Here is a 20,442-nt window from a genome sequence, read left to right as displayed (position 1 = left end):
CTGGTCGACCCGGTTTGTTTTCAGTCCGTTTCCAAACAGTTGGGGAATCGAAATTCGGCGGTCCCGGGGGCGGCCCTACGTTGCCGGGGTTCAGGGTGAGTGAAGTGGCGCGCCGCGTGAGAGCTGCGGCGCGGCCGTGCCCCGTGCCGTGGCCGGGGTGGGACGCGTTCGCTCCCCGCACCCTCTCCCGCGCCCCATCCCACCAGGGAGAGGCCCACCCGCGCACTCCTTGCCCCCGCCGCGGCCCGCTCCTGCCGACCCCTCCTGCCCTTCACTTGTCACCCATTGTTCATTTTCTTCCTGTGCTCTGGTTTGCTGGGGCGCCTTCAGTTTCGTTTCTTTCACTGAGAAGGAAGAGAGTGAAAGGAATGAGAGGCGTTTGACTACAGTGGTTCTGCCCAAACCTCTGCTCTGCTCTTTATTAGGAGGTAGCGTAACTGTTCGTCGTTTGTCCAGAGTCTAGCCCACGTATTGAAACCCATTTTTGGTTATTTCTTGCAAGATAGACCTTCGTCCCCTAAGCACAAGGAACTCGGATGAAGGAGAATGAGATAACATACCCACAAAAACGTGTACAAAGCAAAACATAAATTAATTCAAACGGATTGTGTTGGAAATACCTAAGATGAACAAAGACACTGAAGTAGTAGGGTTGAAAATGATTCTGGTCCTTCAACACAGAAGGCACTTTCTTTGGGGTTTTTGAGTTGGATTGAGCAAGATCTTAAGGCATAAACTACATTGTAGTTCTCTAAAAACCTTTCAATGTCCCCAGTCTGTTGTAATCACTACATTTTCTGTAAATGGGAAGAGTAGAGAATTCAAGGATGGGGGCTCGGGAGATAGCTCAGCAGAATTAAGCCCTTGCCTGGCAAGCATGAGGGCCTGAGTTCAATCCCCGGTTCCCCCTCCAAAAAAAAAAAAGGAAAGAAAAAAATTCAAGGATGGTTACAAAATTTGAATGCAGTATTGTTGGTAAGTGAAAAATTGTGTGCGTATACAAGGTTTTATATTAAAGAGACCACCTAGTATTGAGAAATGGGACTGGATCAGGTCAGAGGTCCAGGATCTAAGGGCTGTTTTTTTCTTGTATTCATTTGACGGTGGATAATAGGTTAAACGTTATTCTCCTGGTCTACCCTGTCTCTAAAATAAGGGTAATACTTACACTAAGACACTGAAACTACTTTCAAGAGTTATGCCACCACATGAATCAGCTACCCATGTTCATGTCTCCTTAACTATAGAATGTGAAGGTACTTGCCCACCTCAAAGGTTTTACATAGATATAGTAAATTGTTAGAACAAAAACTAGTTCTCCAAAAGGGGATGTGCATTACCTGCAAAACACTTGATTAATATTAATTACAAATACAGAATATCATGATTAAGTAAAATAATGTGATGATTTTAAATCCAAAGTAATAAAATCAATATAACTATTAAATAATTTATATTCTGAGTCAAAGTATAATTGTCTTGTTCTTGTTAGAACATAATTATTGATAAAATCAGTAACATTCAAGGTATAATGGGTGCTACAGTTGCACTGAGATACATTAAACGAATGAAGAAAAATAGACTTCTTACTGTGCTATCCCTGTAGGGGTCTTACGATTTTCTGACCACGTAAACTGATTTGTAGTCTAAGGCAGTTAGTGAGTTAGGATCATAAAAATGAAAGTGGAACTTTTTATATTGTATATCTGATGTTGAATACATTTTGGGCACTTGTTTAATTATAGAACATTTGATTTCTAAGGCACAAAGCTGAAGTTATAGGGTGTGTGATGATCCCTTTGTTATAAGCGAGAGCTTTTCTTCCCCTGATTATTTTATTATTAATAGAGAATAAGAAGTATTGTATGTGTACCTCATTTGTAGAACACTACTGTAGGTCATGTGTTCTATCTTTGTCCCATAGTATTTTCACTGATTATATGAAGTGAGTTCAAGAATATCCTAACTTCTGAGAAGTAAAAAGGTGATGGAAATTCTCTAGACTTCAAAGAGCAGAGCAGAATAAAAAGAGCTATGTAGGTCTTGTTTCAAACTTCCATCACAGTCACATATTGCTCATGTTTTTTTGTTTTTTTTTTTGTGTGTGTGTGTGTATTTATGTATTTGGTACAGGTTCTCACTACACAGCCCAGATGCAAAGTGATCCACTGTACCTGTACTCCACTCTGCACCCCGGGGGTGAGGCTGGCTGTGGCACAGCACATGGAACCAGGGATTCAACCCCAGTCCCTCTGCTTTCCTATACAGGCCTTAGTCTGCTGAGCTATCTCACTGGCTTGCTCATGGGATTGTAGAAAATATAGCTGTCCTCTTTGAGCCTCAGTTATGCTGATGATAATCCTTTCTTGCCAAATTTGATGTAGGCATGAAATCCTGCAATTTTACATATTACTTTCTGAACAAATGTGAATTCCTCTATTTGGATTGTCATCTTGTATTTAAAAAAAAAAAAAAATTAATCATTTATTTATTTATTTGGTACAAGGTCTTGCTACACAGCCCTGGCTCAGCTTGTAGTGATCCTCCTGTCTCAGCCTCCCAAATTTCTGAATTACAGGCACGTACCACCATGGCCAATACCATGTGCCTAGGGTTCCAGAGCTGGCACAGCATATTGTACTGGGGATTGAACCAGGTCCTTGTGTTTGCCAGGCAGGCACTTGGACTGCTGAGCTATCACCCCAGCCCATCATTTTGTATTTCGATTAAAACTTTGCCTTCACAAATTAAGAAGGTAAAAATCTTAGTGATGTAGTCCAACTGTATCATTTATAATTGGCAAAGTATAGATTCAGATAGGTGACCAAATATATAGTCAAGTTGGAGAGATCTTGTTTTTTACATCTTTAATCAGAGTTTATTCTATCATAGACTACTGCTTTGTTCAGATTCTGATTCAAATAAGCAAATCTGTTTTGCATTGCCTCTCAGAATGTGTGTCAAGATAGCATATCTGGGTTCACATTCCAACATCGCCACTGGTTTGTTGTATAGCCATAAGTAATTTTCATAGACTTAGTTTATGAACTAGAATAATAGTACCTACCTAAGAAGTAGGAAAATGAATATGTGATCAGTAGATGTAGATATAGCAATGTTGCAAAGGGTCCAATACTAGTATTTATTCCCAGAAAAAAGAACAATCTAGTGTCAGAGATATTTCTGTAATGTTCTATACCAAGTCCCAGTATATGTAATATAAAGAACTGAGGGCTGCAATTTAAAATATTTTAAAATACTTATGATTAATAGTGTTTAAACCTTTCTTTTCCCCTTACATCTCTCCACTGCCCACAGGTATGACCCTTCTCTTTTCTACCCACCTTACCTGACAAACTGCCTTTTTCTATCATTGTTCCTGGAATTTTACTGATATTAATAATAATTGTCAGGGCCAGGGAGATAGCTCAGTAGAATAAGTGCTTGCCTGACAAAAAAGAAAAATTATCAGTGTCTTTCGTCTCAATTCTCTCTTTAATTTATACTTATATAAACGTCTTAGAAGAAATAAAATTGAATAGTCAAATACATAAAATGTTTGTATGACCACATATAGATGTGTTTGCTTTTAGGTGTACTGCATCTAACTCTAGCACTGCTGTAATGAGATTAAATGATAAATAGAAAGTTAGTTCCTGTATTATTCAAAACAAAATTAATAGAAAGTTAGGCTGTTTTTGCCAATTTGTAAGTCAACTAGTTTTGTCTACAAGTGTTGAAAAATTACAATTAAAATTCTATAGACCGTATTGCTCCTTAGCATTATTATATCTAGATGAGTGATTCTCATTTGTGTGGAACTTAAAGTCACCTATGGTGCTTCTTGAAAGTGCAATTGGAAATTTTCCCTGCAGATATTCTGATTTACATAAATCTGCGATTGAGCTAAGTAGCCATTATTTTTTAACAGAACTTCATGTAATTCTAAGACATTGTTCTACACTGCTATTTATTTATTTATTGGTAGTTCTAACAGTGGAAATGTTGGCCTTTCCTTTAAGCTCCACTCCCTTCCCTCTTTTCCAGACAGGCTTTCAGTAAGTCATTGAGTTGTATGAGCTGAACTAGAAATACACTGCTAGCAATAATTATCAGGAGGGCCTCCCACACCCCAGCACCACACCAGTTCAGTTCTGGGTGTAACAAGTTGACCGCAAGTTGGCAGTCTACCACAATCCACTTCTGGTCAACTTGATAACCATACATAGATTCTTATACTAGTTTCTAGTGGCAGATTGGTTAATGTGTCTTAGCCTATTTAGATTTACACTGATATTACAATTAGACATGTGCAATTTTTTTTTCATTCATTCCCATACCAAAAGCAAAATATTTAAAGGGTAACCAAAAGTCAGACTTAAAATACTATAGTTTGACTAATTAACATGATTACAAACGTGTATCTAAAAATGTCGTTAGAAACATATTAAAGGAACTATTACAATCATAGCCCTTATGTCCCATGAATGGCAAGACTGAAGGAAAGGGTCTCCTGCAATTTAAATACTCTCTTTAGATGCAAAGGTTTTATTTTATTTTTTATTGTCCTGTTTTAACATTCTCTATTTCATCCTTGAAACCCCGGCAATATCACTGAACAAAGCAAAATGTAGCCCAAATTTCTGCCAAAGCACAATACATTACCTGGAGTCCAGCAGTCAATGCAGTTCTCAAAGCCTTCTGAGCTTCATCTTAAGTGGCAGCATTTCATCAATGTTCTTGATTTTCCAGGCTCCAACCAGAGTCTCCAATATAGTTTACAGCACACAGGGCTGTCTCTGCCCAATCTGTTAAAACTTTTCCAAATTAATTCCCAAGGCTGTCAAGTCACATGACCAGACAACATCACAACAGAGGCCCCACTCCCAGTACCAAAATCTCCATCAGTCAGGGTTTTACTGGAGAAACAGATATAACACAACATGTACAAATATGTAAGAAATTACCAGATTAGTTTACGGTGGTCAGGCACAGAGTTGGATGAGGAAGCTTGGAGAGGGTGTCTTGCACACTGGAGACCAAAGAAGTCTGTATCTGGAGGCCCATAGGTCTACAATGAAAGGCTTAGAAGTTTACACCAGAAGGCTGAAGGATCCATGGCAGAAGCCAGAGTCTGCACTTGCAGCCAGGATACAACATTGAAGATGAAGATGGGAGCTCCTCTGAAGAACAGAAGCAAGTCCCTCCTTCATTTCCCTTTTATATCTTCTAAGTAATGGTATAAAAGGGAGTGTAGAATTGCTGAGCCAATTTAGTTAAGTAAACTTCTCAAGTTGACACAATCAACCACTGCACAAAGCTAACATAAATACATAAGTCTAGCTATTCACTTGGTTAAAAATGATGTATAAAATGTGACCCTGTTGACGCTGAGTGAACACACCCCCATCAAAAATACTTATAAGCCTTCTGTGGGGTTCTAGTACTATAATTCTTTATAACTGAGGTTTTATAAAAGATTTACTAGGCAAGGAAAATAATAGTCTAGGTTTTGAAATCTTAAAAGTTCCTCTTTTGTATATTAATTATCTGATCTTGAATAAACTTCATGACCTTTTTTTGAGTCCCACTTTTTTCATCTGTGGCATGGGTTTAACATGATTTTACCACAAAAAAACTACTTAATTGGGTGGTCAAGAAAATTAAATGAAATAATATTTATGAACATACCACTAATTAGTTGATTTAGTTGTATTAATCAGCATTGTGTTACTATAGTGAAATACCTGTGATAGGACACTCATGAAGAAAATGTTACTTAGCTCAATTTTTGAGGTTTAATTACCCATTAGGCTTTTGGCCTCTGACTGTAGCATATATGGGAGCAAACCACTCAAATCACAAGCCAGGACGCAGAAAGAAAGGAAGAGTACTAGACCAAGGACCCAGCATCCTCTGTTAGGGTACATCATCAAGGATCTGTGGCTTTTCCTTACCGCTCCGTTAACTAATACTTCCACCCTATAGATTGCATCTTCAGATGAAACTTGTCCGTACCATAGCAGTTGTCAGTATTTTTAGTAAGTATGTATAATGATATTCAGGTCTTTTTAAAAATTCTACAGATTAAAAACCAAAATCTATAGTCCCTGTCATAAAAGGCTATCACATTTGTTTTATTTTGACTTGCTGACCTTACGCTTTTCAACTTTCCTCCTCAGTCTTTGAGGTCTTTAAACTTTGAAAACCATTCCTCCTTCCTGTCCCCCACCCCCAAAGTACATTGTATTGATGCAAGTATATAACCTGGAATTATTGTAACTACGGTTTTGCTCAACAGTCTCTCACATTGGGTTTTCTTCCTTAGTATATTATTGTTTCATGATAAAAAGGAGTTAATACAAGAATCACAAGTGAGCTTATGAAAAGCAGGAATGTAAAAGCTCAGATTCTTGCACAATACAAAGTAAAACATCTATTTTTTGATGGTGTAAAGCATTTTATGCTCCATGCATGTCAATTTTATTTTTAATTTAGATTTTACCTCTTTAGACTGCATCCTAACACTTAAGCAGCCAGCTACTCTTACTTTACTTTTAAAAAACAGTATATATATATATGTGAGGGTGAATCTTACATGCAGATACATACCCATACTTGCAGTTTGTAATATTGGAAATAAACTGTAATTTCCTATTGCTAAGCAAATAGTGAAGGTTTTGACTAGCAACAGTATGTTTGGTATGATTACTACTGTTGGAATACAGTTGAAGCTCAGAAGGAGAAATGTAAATCCTGTCAGGGGAAGAAATCCTAAACAGCTTATTATTAGAAGGTTGGCTTACATCAGAATCAGCATGAGTTAATTACGTTAATGAGAATCTGCCACTTTTTGTAAAATAGCATAGCCCATTTTTGTTGGATTTTATTCATAGACTGGGGATTTCAGAGTAGGAGTTGTATTGAGAGGTGAAGGTAAGGAGGGATGTTAAAATTTGAAGTATGTTGTATGCCTATACAAAAATGCTATAGTGAATCACATTTTGTATAATTAATATGCACTAATAAAAATATATAAAAAGTTTCTTATATAGTTAAAAACAGCACACAGGGCCTGCCTTTTTGCCCACCAATTTAAATTGGTGTTTGTAGGTTTTATCTACTAAAGAGTTGGAGTGTATACATGAATTTTTACCATCCTATCTTGAATCCTACATAGGCAAATCACTTAAGACACTCCAAACTTTGCGTTAATTTGACAGGAATTACAAGTTTTTAGTTATAAAGTAGAAAAGCTAACTTAGACCAGAGTCAGAATATTATAAGAAAAACTTTTCATTCATGAAGTAGTCATGTTGTCTGAAATAAGAGTTTAACAAACCCACTTTGTAGGCATCAGTTGATATAGGAAAGGAGTTTTAGAAGAAAGCAGGCATAGTGAAGCTTGGACTGGAGGGCTAAATTGGTTGTTTGCATCTCAGCTCTTCACTTAACTGTATTCGGTTGAAAGACTGACTTGAATTCCTTCTACCTCATTTTCTTGTAATGCTCTTAAAACGTGACTGATACTAGTAATCAGCTTTCATATCAAGGAAGGAATAGCAAAACTTTTCAGTAATCATTAATTACTAACCTAAGATAGATGAAATTCCATTGATCATCTTTAGTTAGAATGCTGTATTTAGTGTTTTAGTTTAAACTACAGGATATTTGTGATATTTTAGATGCTGAGTTTTTCACCTATGCCTTCTTCGAAGACTTGAACTACCATTTTCTTTTTCAATAATTTTTTTTTGTAAGAACTAACTTGGATGGGGGAGTAATGCTAAATTGAATAACAAATGTACAGAGAAAGTATGTCTTTCATTAAATGAAGGTAACTTGGAGTCAGAGTTCAGTATAAGTCTATCCATTCTTCCTGTAGGAATCAAATATTTATTGAATGTCTTCTACACACTGATGAGTCAAGAGTCATAATAGTGGACAAAATACATGCCTCTGGCCTCACAGAAGTCAAGATTGTGCCTATAAATGCCCATATCTAGACAAGTTGCTATAGTTTATAGTAAGTTTTATTACTGTAAAATATGCATGATCTTTGCCTCACAGAATTGCTTGTATCATTAAGTTAGATAATACAGAAAGAACGTAGTAGGTCTGGTGATGTGACTCAGCAACAGAACATTTGCACAACATGTATGGAGTTTTCCATTTGATCCCTTGCACCACCAAAAAAAAAAGTGTATGGAAACGTAGTGGACACTCAAACATTAATCAGTTTGTCTACTATTGTGAATGCATGACAACATAGCTAAAGTCTTATAATGAAAGAATGTACAGTAAACAGTATATTAAAAATTGCATAATATGAGTTGTATTCAAAGCATTTTTGAAAACGTATAGTGTGAAAAACTGTAAAACTTACTGTTTATTATTTTTAAGATGAACAAATAAAGGCATAAAAATTTTGATTCTTTCAATGAAAATGGTATTTTGCAGCTTTTTATAAAACTTTCTAATAATAGATTATAGATTTAAATTCTTTGTGGCTTTTAATCATTAAATATTCTTGCTCAAACTCAGACAAACTCTACCTAATAGAACTTGGATTATAAATGAGGCAGCTGTGCTCCTAACAATTGTGTATTACTACTTATAAAAAAAAGTTGGCATTGTCAACACTGTCCCAGTAAGTCATTTCTAAATATATCTTTTTCCTGTTCATTTTTTTTTTAAGTAGCTGTCATGGATGCACTAGTAGAAGATGATATCTGCATTCTGAATCATGAAAAAGCTCATAGAAGAGATACAGTGACTCCAGTTTCATTATATTCAGGAGATGAGTCTGTTGCTTCACATTTTGCCTTGGTCACTGCTTACGAAGACATCAAAAAACGACTTAATGATTCGGAGAAAGAGAACTCTTTCCTAAAGAAAAGAATAAGGTTTTTGGAAGAAAAGGTAAGTTTTTCATCTACTTTCATGTTTATGATGTAAATAGTAATTTAGAATGCATAGAAAATATTTTCTGCTTTGTAGTCCTTCATTGTACTACATTTCCAAAGACAAGTTACTATGAATCTCAGAATTCTTGGGTAGTAAAGTTACCCTACTATATTTCATTTATCATGTGCTTAGCAAATATTTTTACAATAGGATTTAACAACTTGGAGATGTTCTATTCCAATTTTTTTTCTTAGATTGCCTTACCTTTATAGCTGCAAAAATCTTAAGAATATTCAAATCTGTGCAAAAAAGTGAGGAAATTAAATGGAGGAATACCAGTGGAGAAAAGTTGCTAGAGCATTAAATATGTTCAATAAGTTCTTCACCAAGACCAGAATCTTTACCTTTGCATTCCTTTTTTTCTTCCACACATAGTATAAATAATAGTTTTGGGATTCAATCCCCAGCTTGTGGTGCTGGCCCTGCCCCTGGTGCATGCTGAGAGGGCAACTGAGACTGGGTGTGGTGGTACGTGCCTGTAATCCCAGAGTTTGGGAGGCTGAAAACAGAAGGATGGATCACTATGAGTCCAATCTGTGTAGTGAGACCCTGTAGACTCTGTACTGAAAACATTTAAAAAAAAAAAAAAAATTAGTTTTAACTGATAAACATTTATTTGTTTCATTCTGAATGCTGACTTATATGTGTTATGAAATTTATAGTATGGTAACTAATTCGGTGTAAATTACCACTCTTGTTTGGTCTTCTGAATTTGGAAATCTTCCTTAATTGTTCATTTATTTTTAAGGCTTATTTTAATTTTCCTTTGTGTTTCTTCAGATCAGATTTATAACTTACAAAAAGCAGCTATCACAAGAGTTAGGATAATGAGCTTTCATCAATCTAAGAAAATAATTATCCTGTACTAAAAAACTTAGAAGGCTGTGCTTTCAGAGATCATTTCTGTAGTTCTGTTCTAGAGAAGTTCTCTGAATGAATAGAGCACAAAAACCACAAGGAAGACACAAAATGTTCTCTGGCTCCTTATGTGGTTTCTCTGCAACTGTCATTTGCCTCAATTACTGTTTTTTGCATCCTTTGAGGGAGTGAGAAAGGACATGACTGAGTGAAAAAAATCAAAAACTTCAGGGTGGAGCATTGATAGAGTTGATTTCGTATAAAGTCCAGTAAGAGGAGTCAGCTGTAAAAATTGTCTTAGTTTCTTTCCATTCATATGAGTGATTGAATCTGATGTACTGGAATAAAGAGAGAAGATAACTTTTTAGCACAGCTGTATTTTGAAATTCAGTAGAAAAATGGGATTTGATATATAATACTGGAAATAATTCTGTACTTTATGACTTACAAGCCTATTTTTATTCTACAGTAATACAAGAAGGAATAAACTGCCATGTCTTTTTCCTTACATGGAAAATGTTGAGTATGGCTTAACATGATACTTTTTCTGATGGTGGAAATGAGACACTATAGACTTGAAGAGTGCCAAAACACTTTAAAAGAATAATGTAAGACTGGGCGTGGTGGTGTGCACCTGTAATCCCAGGTCTTGGAAGGCTGTAAACAGGCAGATCACGAGTCCGATGTGGTAGTGAGACCCTGAACACCCTGTACACCCAAGAATAATGTACTGTGCTGTAATATGATAGTTTAATGTGTTATAAAATATCTACTATATACGAATTAAAAACAGAGAAATGATAAACTTATTCTGAACTCTTGCTGTCTCAGTCAGTAAAGATTAATTGCTTAGAAATGAAATACTTTATTATAGATGGGGCTTTATCTCTGTATTACAATTGAAGTTATAGGGCTATCAGACCTACTTCTCTTTCATAGCATATCCTCTTAAGCGTTCTTTCTAATTTCATACCATTAGCTTGTAGGAGCTCGACTAGATGAAGAAACAAGTTCTGTGGGACGAGAACAAGTAAATAAGGCTTATCATGCATATCGAGAGGTTTGCATTGATAGAGATAATTTGAAAAGCAAATTGGATAAAATGGTAAGTTGGTCTGAAAAAAATGATCTCTTTATTACAAATGAGTTCTTTTTCAAGAGATTTAAAAATAAAAAGAAGTTAAATGTTCATATTTGTTAATTAGAAATTTAAAATATATTTCAAGGACAAATGGAATTTTTAAGTTGTATTTGTACTTTATTTCAATATGAAAGTAAATAATTACTTTGTAATGCTCTTTAGGACTTAAATACGTTAATCTAACACCACTAATTTATTTTGAAAAACCATGCGATCGTAGAACTGTGTTTATAAGAAAAAAGCTGTTGAATTAGTTATGTCCTGAGACAAAGAATGAAGATTAGTGAGAAACTGGGTTCATTTTCCCAACTTACTTTTAAAGGCTAGATTTAACTTTTTTTCAGTATCTACCTGAAAGTTAGGGTATAATACCAACATATATATAGAGAAAGATTTTATTAAATGTAATTTGGCATTTTCCCTACTTAAATAGAATAAAGACAACTCTGAATCTTTGAAAGTATTGAATGAGCAGCTACAATCTAAAGAAGTAGAACTCCTCCAGCTGAGAACAGAGGTGGAAACTCAGCAGGGTATGCCACTTACTTGTTGTACAAATGCTAACAAAATTAATACATGTTTTACTTTGCATGTTATATTATCAGATAAATATATTCATTCTGTGGCCGTAACTTATTTTTAATTTTTGGCTTATGTTAATTTTTCTGCTCTTTCATATAATGCATTTCATTTAACTTTTTTGTAGCTAGAAGCTGTACTCTTCTTTAAACTTGATGGTTTTTATTCAAGGCTGGTTTTGATGAAGTAGAGGAGGAAAAGAGTAAAACCCCACCTTCAGATCTAAAAGTTCTGCCTCACTGGTAGAACTGTCCTGTCTTACCCTTACCCTTTGCACTGAACTTTTTAGAAACTTACGAAGTGCTTTCATTCCATTTTCTTTCTTTCTTTCTAAAAATTGTTAAAAGATACAGATGAAATGTTGAGGTGGAAAGTTTGATCTTATGGTTATAAATTAAGAGTCTGTTCCCATGAAATAAGCTGAAGAATAGGCCACTGAGATACTTTTGGATAGAAAATTAATAGATTTCATATCATAACTGGTTAGAGCTTTTTGTACATGGAGAGACTAAAGAATCATATCAAAGGAAAGACAGAATCAAGTTGTACTGAGTTTCTACAGTGGAATGCTTATCTATAGACTTGTTTTGACAACGGGTTCTAGGCTATTGGCCAACCTTTGTACTCTAAAGAAACTAGGTAAAATGATTAACTGAGGCTTATCTTAAGTCTGGATTATACAGAATAGTTTAGCAATCGGTCTACATTTGATCATATATTTGATTAGTATGGTTATCTGTAAAAATTTGAAGCTGACAAATTTATAGTTGATTTTAAATAGAAAACTAGAGTTGGGTAATTAATACATCTAAAACAGGATTAGATTTTTTTTCTGTCATTAACATTGATTTTTGAAAGTAATTACTGTCCTTAAAAACTATTAATTGTTGTGTATGTTTTACATTTATTTTTTTCTGATCTGTATTTTACCATCATAATGTTTTTAGAATTGCAATCAGTGCAGAAAAGCACAGATAACAATATTGATGTTAATCCTTTTTGTAGTGATGAGGAATTTAAATCCACCTTCTTCAAACTGGGAGGTGGAAAAGTTGAGCTGTGACCTGAAGATCCATGGTTTGGAACAGGAGCTGGAGCTGATGAAAAAAGAATGTAATGATCTCAAAATAGAGCTACAAAAAGCCAAACAAATGGTATTACAAAATTACTAAGTTGAGAAATTTAGTATTCTTTGTGCACTATAAAATATTACGCAGTTATCATTAATTATAATTACTTAGGCATGTTTTCATTTAGTGAAAAACTCATGTATCTTTTTTAATGATTTCTACTAAAATTTATATTGTGTACTTTTAGTTTGGCCCTACAATTACATAATTTTGTTTCTAAGAGATTTTATTTTATTTTATTCTATTCTATTCTATTCTATTCTATTTTATATTTTATTTTATTTTATATTTTATTTTTTATTTTGTTTTGGTTTGGTTTGTGTTGTGTTGTGTTGTGTTGTTTTGTGTGTTGTGTTTTGTTTTGTTTTGTTTTGTTTGTTTTTGTGGAACCAGGGATTGAACTCAGGCACTTGAGCTTGCCAGGGAAGCACTTATTCTACTGAGCCATCTCCCCGGCACCCCATAAGAGATTTTAAATGCCTATTAAGTTATATAATCATTCCTTCAAACTCTCTTTGCTTTAGTTTCTTTTTTGTCCTGTGATGTTTGGAAACAACTCAAGTTTTTAAGTTTCCCATTTTTTTTAACTTAGATTTATTTACAGATTGCAGGTGACAACTTGACTTTTAGAATTCTTTAAAGAAAAACCACCAGGTAACAAGAAAGCTTTATAGGCCTTATGCCTTGGTTACTTTTTTCTCATTGCTGAGACAAAATACACAATGCCCAAGATTAAAGAAATGCATATATAGATCATTGTTTGTAAAAGTTTCCGTCCATTCTTAGCTGGCTCCACGGTAGAGTGGCACGTGGCAGATGGCAACAGTTCATGAAAAAAACAGTTCATGGTGGCAGAAAACAGCAAAACAACAAGAGCAAAAGTGGATGAGCAGCCAGGAGCAAGTGTCTTTCCCTCCCTTATGTTGTATGTATGCTGCCTGCCTCTGGGTGGGTGTAGCACTCACACCCATAATCCCAGCTTTGGGCCATGAATCATTCATCCTCTAGAAGCCCAGCCCATGATTACATGAGGCTTTGGAATACATCTAGATGCAAACCGTAACATTCTTCCCCTAGCCCCACAAAAATTCATGTACATTCCTTTATGCAAAAGGCATTTCAGTCTCTCTCTTAAGATTTGCCAAAGTCCTAACAGTTTCAGCATTGCTGAAAAGTTCAAGTCCAAAGTCTCCAAGATGAGCCCTCATACAAATGAATAGTTAAAACACTTCAAACATTCAGTGGCACATGATAAACATTACTATTCTAAAAGGTACAAATGGGGATGCAAAGCATTGGGATCAAAGCAAGTCCAAAGGCCAGCAGGGCAGACATTAGGTCTAGTAGTTCCACATTCAGCATCTAATGCAATCTGGCGAATTGTGAGCTCCATGTGGCTCTACTTCTGTGGCACTTCTGGTAGTTGTAGCTCCCATAGCTTCTCTCTTGGTCCTACTTTTTTCCCTCATTGGAGCTTTCCTCAGACCCTCCAAGTTCCTGGCTTTTCCAAATTTCTTGGGTGTCCACCGCACCTTTCAATTCTTACAACTTCACACACTGTCCTCAGACACACTGCCTGGCCTCCCAGCACTTCTGAAATCCAGGTGAAAGCTTGCTGAACCTCAGAACTCTTGTATTCTGCATACATGTAAGACCAGTGCCACATAGGTGATGCCAGTGTCTGCTGCCACATGGAACAGTAGCCAGGCTTCCTCCCTTCTTGGCTGTAAGAGTCAAGTGCTTGGATTACTGGGCACTCTGAATGAATCCAGTTCTGAGGAACAAATTCTCTATGCTGCTCCCATTCCTGCTTATGGTGTGGCTGCCAGCATTCCAGAACATGGTGCTCTGCAGCTTTCTCCTCAAAGCAATCTTTCACTTTTGCTGTTTCAGTGCTGCAAAGGATAGAAACACTGCAAGTGATGCCCTCAGGCTATCTTGTATATTATCCTCTTCCTTCTCAACAACTAATATTTCCTCTGCTCTACCTTTACAGTCCACAACTTTACTGCACCTTCCTTTCTGGCCAAACTCACAATGTTTTAAATCATCCTGCTCGGCTCTTTACTCTTGATTCTCAACATGAATCTAGCTAAAAGCTCTCAACAGTAGCTATGCCACTGCTTCATATTTGACTGCCATGAAATTTCATTTGCCAGCTTAAGTAGTACACCCCCCTTATCTCAATCGTAGGTACTCTGAACAGAAGCAAAATGCAGACAAACTTTCTGCCAAGCCATAACACATTGTTTTGATTCCAACAGCCAGTGCTGTCCTCCTTCCCAGCAGAAACATCCCGAGCTCAGTCTTTTACCAGCAGGATTTCTATCAGTTTTCTGGTTCTGATTCTGACAAGAATCTCCCAAACAGAACAGCCTAAGGTGTTCTAGAGTTACTTTTTCAGGGGACATCTTCATCACTCTTCCCACAAGCCATTTCCAAAAGCTTCTAAATTCTATGACCAGGGATAGTCACAACAGCAGCCCCATGTCTCTGGTACCAAATTCTATTTTCGTTAACTGTTGTTGCTGAGCTGGCCTCAAGGCAGAGTGGCACATGGCAGATGGCAACAGTTCATGGTGACAGAAAGCAGCAAAAACAGCAAGAGTAAAATACTCTTTTTCTCCCTTATATTATATGCAGGCTGTCTGAGCCAGGATGGGCGTACCACTCTCACCCATAATCCTAGCATTGGACCCTGAGTCAGTCATAAACTGTAGAAGCTGCCCCATGATTGCATGAGGCTTTTGGCGTACATGTAGACACAAATCATAACACCCTATTTTTTTGAAGATGTACTTTTAAAGTAACTTTAATCAACAGCTAAGAATTCAAGAGTTATAGAATAAAAAACTTGACATGGTTCTCTAGTGTACTTAGCCTGAAGTCATCTACTGGGACATAGATGTCTTTCAGGTTCTCACCAGGAGTGCATTTACTAATGCCTTACTTTGATTTCTAACAATTTTTTTTCAGATGCTGTAACATGCAGGGCTAAGGACAACAGAGAAAATTAGGAGTAAGGGAGTGTGAGAGCTGTGTATCAAATAGAAATCTTAAAGTAGTTTTTCCAGGAGATTGAAGTTCACTAATCTGGAGTAGATAACCATTTCATGCATTTTTGTTATCTAAGTATTATAAACAATTCAGTAATCCTCCACTCAACACTATTAAGGATAGTCTTCTAGTTTTTGTTCGTCTGGGATACCACTATCTAAAAAAGAAAGTGCTTCCTGTACTTCTTCACTGCCAGCCTTAGTGTTGCCAAATCCTAAAGGTCCTTACGTAGAGCAAACACTTACCTCTATATTATCTTTAGCAGAGGTGATCACTGGATAAGAATGAGCCAAGTAAAAGAATAAAATAGTCTTAAACAGATGAATTCCTCTAAATAGGGCAGTGAGAACCCACTTTAGAGACCCTACTTTGGAGCGCTTATAAAGAGGAAACGCTGATAATTGTTGTTAATTCTTATTAGAGCCAAAAACATGTTTTGGCTTTTGTTTTCCTTAATATTGGAAATTGATTGTCCAGGTTGGAATGTGACCAGCTACATACCATTTCTTCAAAGGCTTCTACCCTCCTGTTGTACAGGCCCATTACATGGTCTCTGAGAGCCTTTGAAAAAGACATGTTAGTAAAAAAATATTTGCAATTTACAGCTCTGGATTATAATAGTATAGATATTCTACTTGAAGTAATTTGATAGCTTTTTAAGGATATTTCATTGTGATATGGGAAGCAGATTGTGGAGTAATGAAAATCCAGTCTCATACATTGTTGTTGGTGTACTATTAGGAACATCATTTCACTTTTCAAGGATCTTACTTTCTATGCCCCTTAAGTACTTAATTTTTTCTCATCAACATTAAATTACTGTGTGTAAATCAGGGCATATATACTGTCTTCAGCACTAAGCACTTTTCAGAATAAGTTGATGAGACTAATCCAAAAAGGCTGTGCATTTAAGTGTCTTGTGTATTAAGGGTTGAGGGTAAAATTTCATTCCTGACTTGTTACTCTTTTCCACTAGATGGTGCTAGGGAATAATTTTACTTTCGTTTCAAAATCTGTCTAAAGCAGTGAGATCACAGAAACAGTTCTAGAAAAACTTACAAACTTTTATCACTTTACAAAGTTTCATCATTTTAAGGATGAAATTAAATTTGAGAAACAGACTTTTAAGAGTTGTAGGTAAAATTACGGAGGGATACTGAAGGGATGGAGATTTAAAATAGACCTTGCTTTAACAAGCACTTATTAGTGATAGGGAAAAGGTGTGAAAAAAAGAAAAACAAACAAACAAAAAAAAAAAAAACAGTGCCTATCCTAGTATAAAGAAATAAGCCAAAAAGTGGAGATAAAAATTCATCAGGTATCTCAACCTGAAATGTCATTATTTGGAATATCTACTTTTAACAAATGTCTTATTTCAGAGGTGTAGCTAATTAGAATACTCTTAGATGTGGGAATCTGAGAGCAGGAAAGACATTCTGTTCACATTAATAAACTTGCTGTAATCAGATTTGCAAATAATTTTTAAGATGGTACTTTCTATGAAATACACTTTTAGTATTGCTTGAAATATATAGTAACATCCTACATAGATTTATTGTTGTTTTGTCTTTTGTGTTAGTGAATTTAGTTACAGTTTGGTGTTAGATTAAGATTTCAAAAGCAGTTACACTAGGATCTTTCTAGATGATCTGTGTCCCCAGTATTTCAGCCATTTACCTTCAGAACAGTTGATAACCAAGAAAAATACAAATTCTAGAGCTCAAAAAGTATAGTAGACACTAGAGTAGTAAAATTGAGTTGATATGGAAGATGTTTGAGGTTCTTAATAGCCTATGTAGAGATTTACAATAGGCTGTAGGGTATTAAAAGTTCTCTGAAATTCTGTAATATAGGAACTGTAGTGTGAATATTCTTTCTTAATAGTTTGTATCCATGAACTATCATTTATGTAAGACTTCTGGACATTGTTTTACAGGTTAGGGAAACTCCATTACTACCTTCAAAACTGCAAATTGATTAGTGGCTATGAAAAATCTATGAGTATTAGAAACAACCTCTTTAAGCTTATTGTTGATTTACAGTTGATTTTTCTGAGTTGTTAGTAACTGAACTTTACATTTACTTTAGAAACTATGACATATTAATCAAATTATTGTTTTTCAAGTATATATGAATGAACTCCATGAGAAAGAGAAGTTTCTTGGTTAGTTCATATTTTTGTATTATAACCAAAATGTACTAAGATACGGTGTAGAAAGATCAGCATAAATTTCTCTCCACACACACCAAATAAACTAGCAAGAACTTCATAAAGTCCCTATACTTATAAGCTAAAAAACCCCTCTAATTTAATTTCACGTAAATGTAAAAAACTTTACATTTCTTGCCCAAACTGTCAGATTTTTTTTCTTTTACATTTTTGACTTTAAAAATGAGGACATTTCCAGTGATACGTTCTAAGTATACATGTTTAAGTATACACTAATGAAACTTTTTAAATTAATGGTACAAACTAAAAGTACTGATTTATTTAGTTCCTATGGAAAATAGGGAAGAGCACTATCCAAGGGTATGTGCTTTGTTAGTGTCATAACTCCCCTGACTCTTGGGCCCATTCTGTTTTCCCCTTCCTGCATAGAGCTCTCCACAATGCAGTGTAATTTTTAGCTCTATTAAAATGAGACCTGAAATTGCTATATCACCTATAAGAAGCACTTTTATTATTTTACTCTCTCACATTCAGAGTACTAATGAAATTCTTATATAGGTTTTAATCTTCACTTTAAAAAGTAATTTACATGAAATTAGAGGGGTTTTAAGCTTATAAGTATAGGGACTTTATGAAGTTCTTGCTAGTTTATTTGGTTTGTGTGGAGAGAAATTTATGCTGATCTTTCTACACAGTATCTTAGTACATTTTGGTTATAATACAAAAATATGAACTAACCAAGAAACTTCTCTTTCTCATGGAGTTCATTCATGTATACTTGAAAAACAATAATTTGATTAATATGTCATAGTTTCTAAAATATAGATTTAGGATTGATATGCTCAGAAATTTATAAGATTCCAATTCTATATGAGTTTTATTTTTGAAACAAAATTAAATCATTAATATTTTAAATCAAAGTGATTTAGAAATTTATGAAATAGCTTGGTTGTATATTTCATTGTAATTTGAGATGAAATCTTTTATGCTGTCCCATTGAAGATGTGTTCTGTAAAAGTTGAAACATATCTCTGGCCTAAAAGAGCCAGGAATAAGTAAAATTTAATAATTCAACTTTTTAACTTTTTGTTTTTTAAACAAATGACAGGATTCATCGCAGGAAGACAATCTAAAGAGCAGTGATCGCCAAAGACTAAGCATTTCAAGGTACACACATTCTTCACCATTAGAATGTGTTTTCTTCTATACATTGCTTTGTGTTTATACCTTCTTTTCTGTTAGGATTTAACCTTAAAAACAAAGCACATAGATGCTATTTGAATGCTAAACGTAACCTCTGGTCAGAATATATTTATTAAAAGACAGTTAATAGCAGGCTTGAGCTTAAGTATTAGGTACATAGTTTAATGTCTGAAAATTTCTAGACAAAGTAATATTTTAGATTGAACTTTAAGGGACTAGCTTTGTGGAAGTATTTTTGTAGTAATCCATGGTTTTGTACACGAGGCATTATACATTTTCATATAGTGATACACTTTCATTTTAAGGGCAAACTTGGACAACCTTAGTCTTTGTAATAGCATGAATTTTAAGAGTATTCCTTTTAATTAGTTGTCAGAATTTATATATTTCTAATTTATTTAAATCCTTTTTACTGAAGTGACACCTTTGTTTTAAATGACTTAATTTTGTTTCTGCTACGTTAGGATGGCCTCTCTACATGTATACCTTCCATCCAGTGAAAATTATTGATTTGACTTCAGTGTTAAATCATTTGGCTTCCCAAGTTTATTGACCTAAATAAAATGTGAATCGTCTCAGACCTATTCCTGTCAAAAGGCTGCTTGAGAGGAAGATCAACTAGGGAAAACAGTTTGAGGAAATGACATGCAACTATTCTTCCAGATCAAGAGTGGGCAGACTTCTTCTGTAAAGTAACCAGGTTTTGTGGCTGGCCATAGAGTCTCATGCAATTACTCAGCTCTCCTGTTTGAACAACATTTCAATTATGCCATCATGATTTTATCTGCATTTACCACAAGGAAATGTTTCCCTTTCCCTACCCCCGCAATATGTCAGATATAATGTCCATGTATAGTTTTTCTTATAACTTGTCATTTTTACAGACCATTTCAAATCATATCAAGAAATTAAACTATGCCAGAATCGAGTTACTCAAATTAGATATAAATGGTATAAGATTAAACTTTTGCTTCCATTCATTGTGGATTACATAATTTGGATCATTTCCATTGAGAATACTTTTTAAAGCTGCCTCCTGTTCAGACCTCTCCCCCACAATATCTGTTTGAAAGCATCAGACACCTTACAAAATAGTGAAGAACCTCTGTGCCAGGATTTAGGAATGTTAAAAAAACCATTGTGCTGAGAGTCCAGCTTTTTGACCGTGAAGCTATAATTATGTCAATAAATTGCAGCCTTTAATTCTCTAAAGTCCAGTATCAATTCTGAGGATCATTTAAAAGAAACAATTTTAGGGGCCAGGGAGATGGCTCAGTGGAATAAGCGCTTTCCTGGCAAGCGCGAGGGCCTGAGTTCAATCCCCGGTTCTGCCAAAA

At 35.2% G+C, this 20,442-nt stretch overlaps 1 protein-coding gene and 1 pseudogene across 5 annotated transcripts in view; both read left to right on the top strand.

Annotated features, from left to right (window-relative positions):
- The window catches only part of Azi2 (5-azacytidine induced 2), a 47,886-nt gene that overhangs the window by 6,834 nt on the left and 20,610 nt on the right, over positions 1-20,442 (top strand). The window contains exons 1-7 of one of the 5 annotated variants that reach the window (XM_023718515.1): positions 13-95; positions 8,699-8,922; positions 10,805-10,930; positions 11,400-11,499; positions 12,551-12,699; positions 19,011-19,069; positions 19,570-20,343. In XM_023718515.1, coding sequence (XP_023574283.1) covers positions 8,707-8,922; positions 10,805-10,930; positions 11,400-11,499; positions 12,551-12,699; positions 19,011-19,069; positions 19,570-19,615 — 696 coding nt within the window. In that variant the 5' untranslated portion in view covers positions 13-95; positions 8,699-8,706 and the 3' untranslated portion in view covers positions 19,616-20,343. Of the gene's footprint in view, positions 1-3; positions 96-8,698; positions 8,923-10,804; positions 10,931-11,399; positions 11,500-12,550; positions 12,700-19,010; positions 19,070-19,569; positions 20,344-20,442 lie in introns of those variants that run through there. The other 4 variants (XM_023718514.1, XM_023718513.1, XM_023718512.1 and 1 more) reach the window with 4 other exon arrangements.
- Positions 9,846-10,038, top strand: LOC111817506 (annotated as a pseudogene).

This window comes from Octodon degus, unplaced genomic scaffold (assembly GCF_000260255.1).
Source record: "Octodon degus isolate 3935 unplaced genomic scaffold, OctDeg1.0 scaffold00059, whole genome shotgun sequence".
In the NCBI taxonomy this organism is placed as follows: domain Eukaryota; kingdom Metazoa; phylum Chordata; class Mammalia; order Rodentia; family Octodontidae; genus Octodon; species Octodon degus.
The sequence above is the reverse complement of the archived record's forward strand: the minus strand, read 5'-3'. Positions and strand labels throughout refer to the sequence as shown.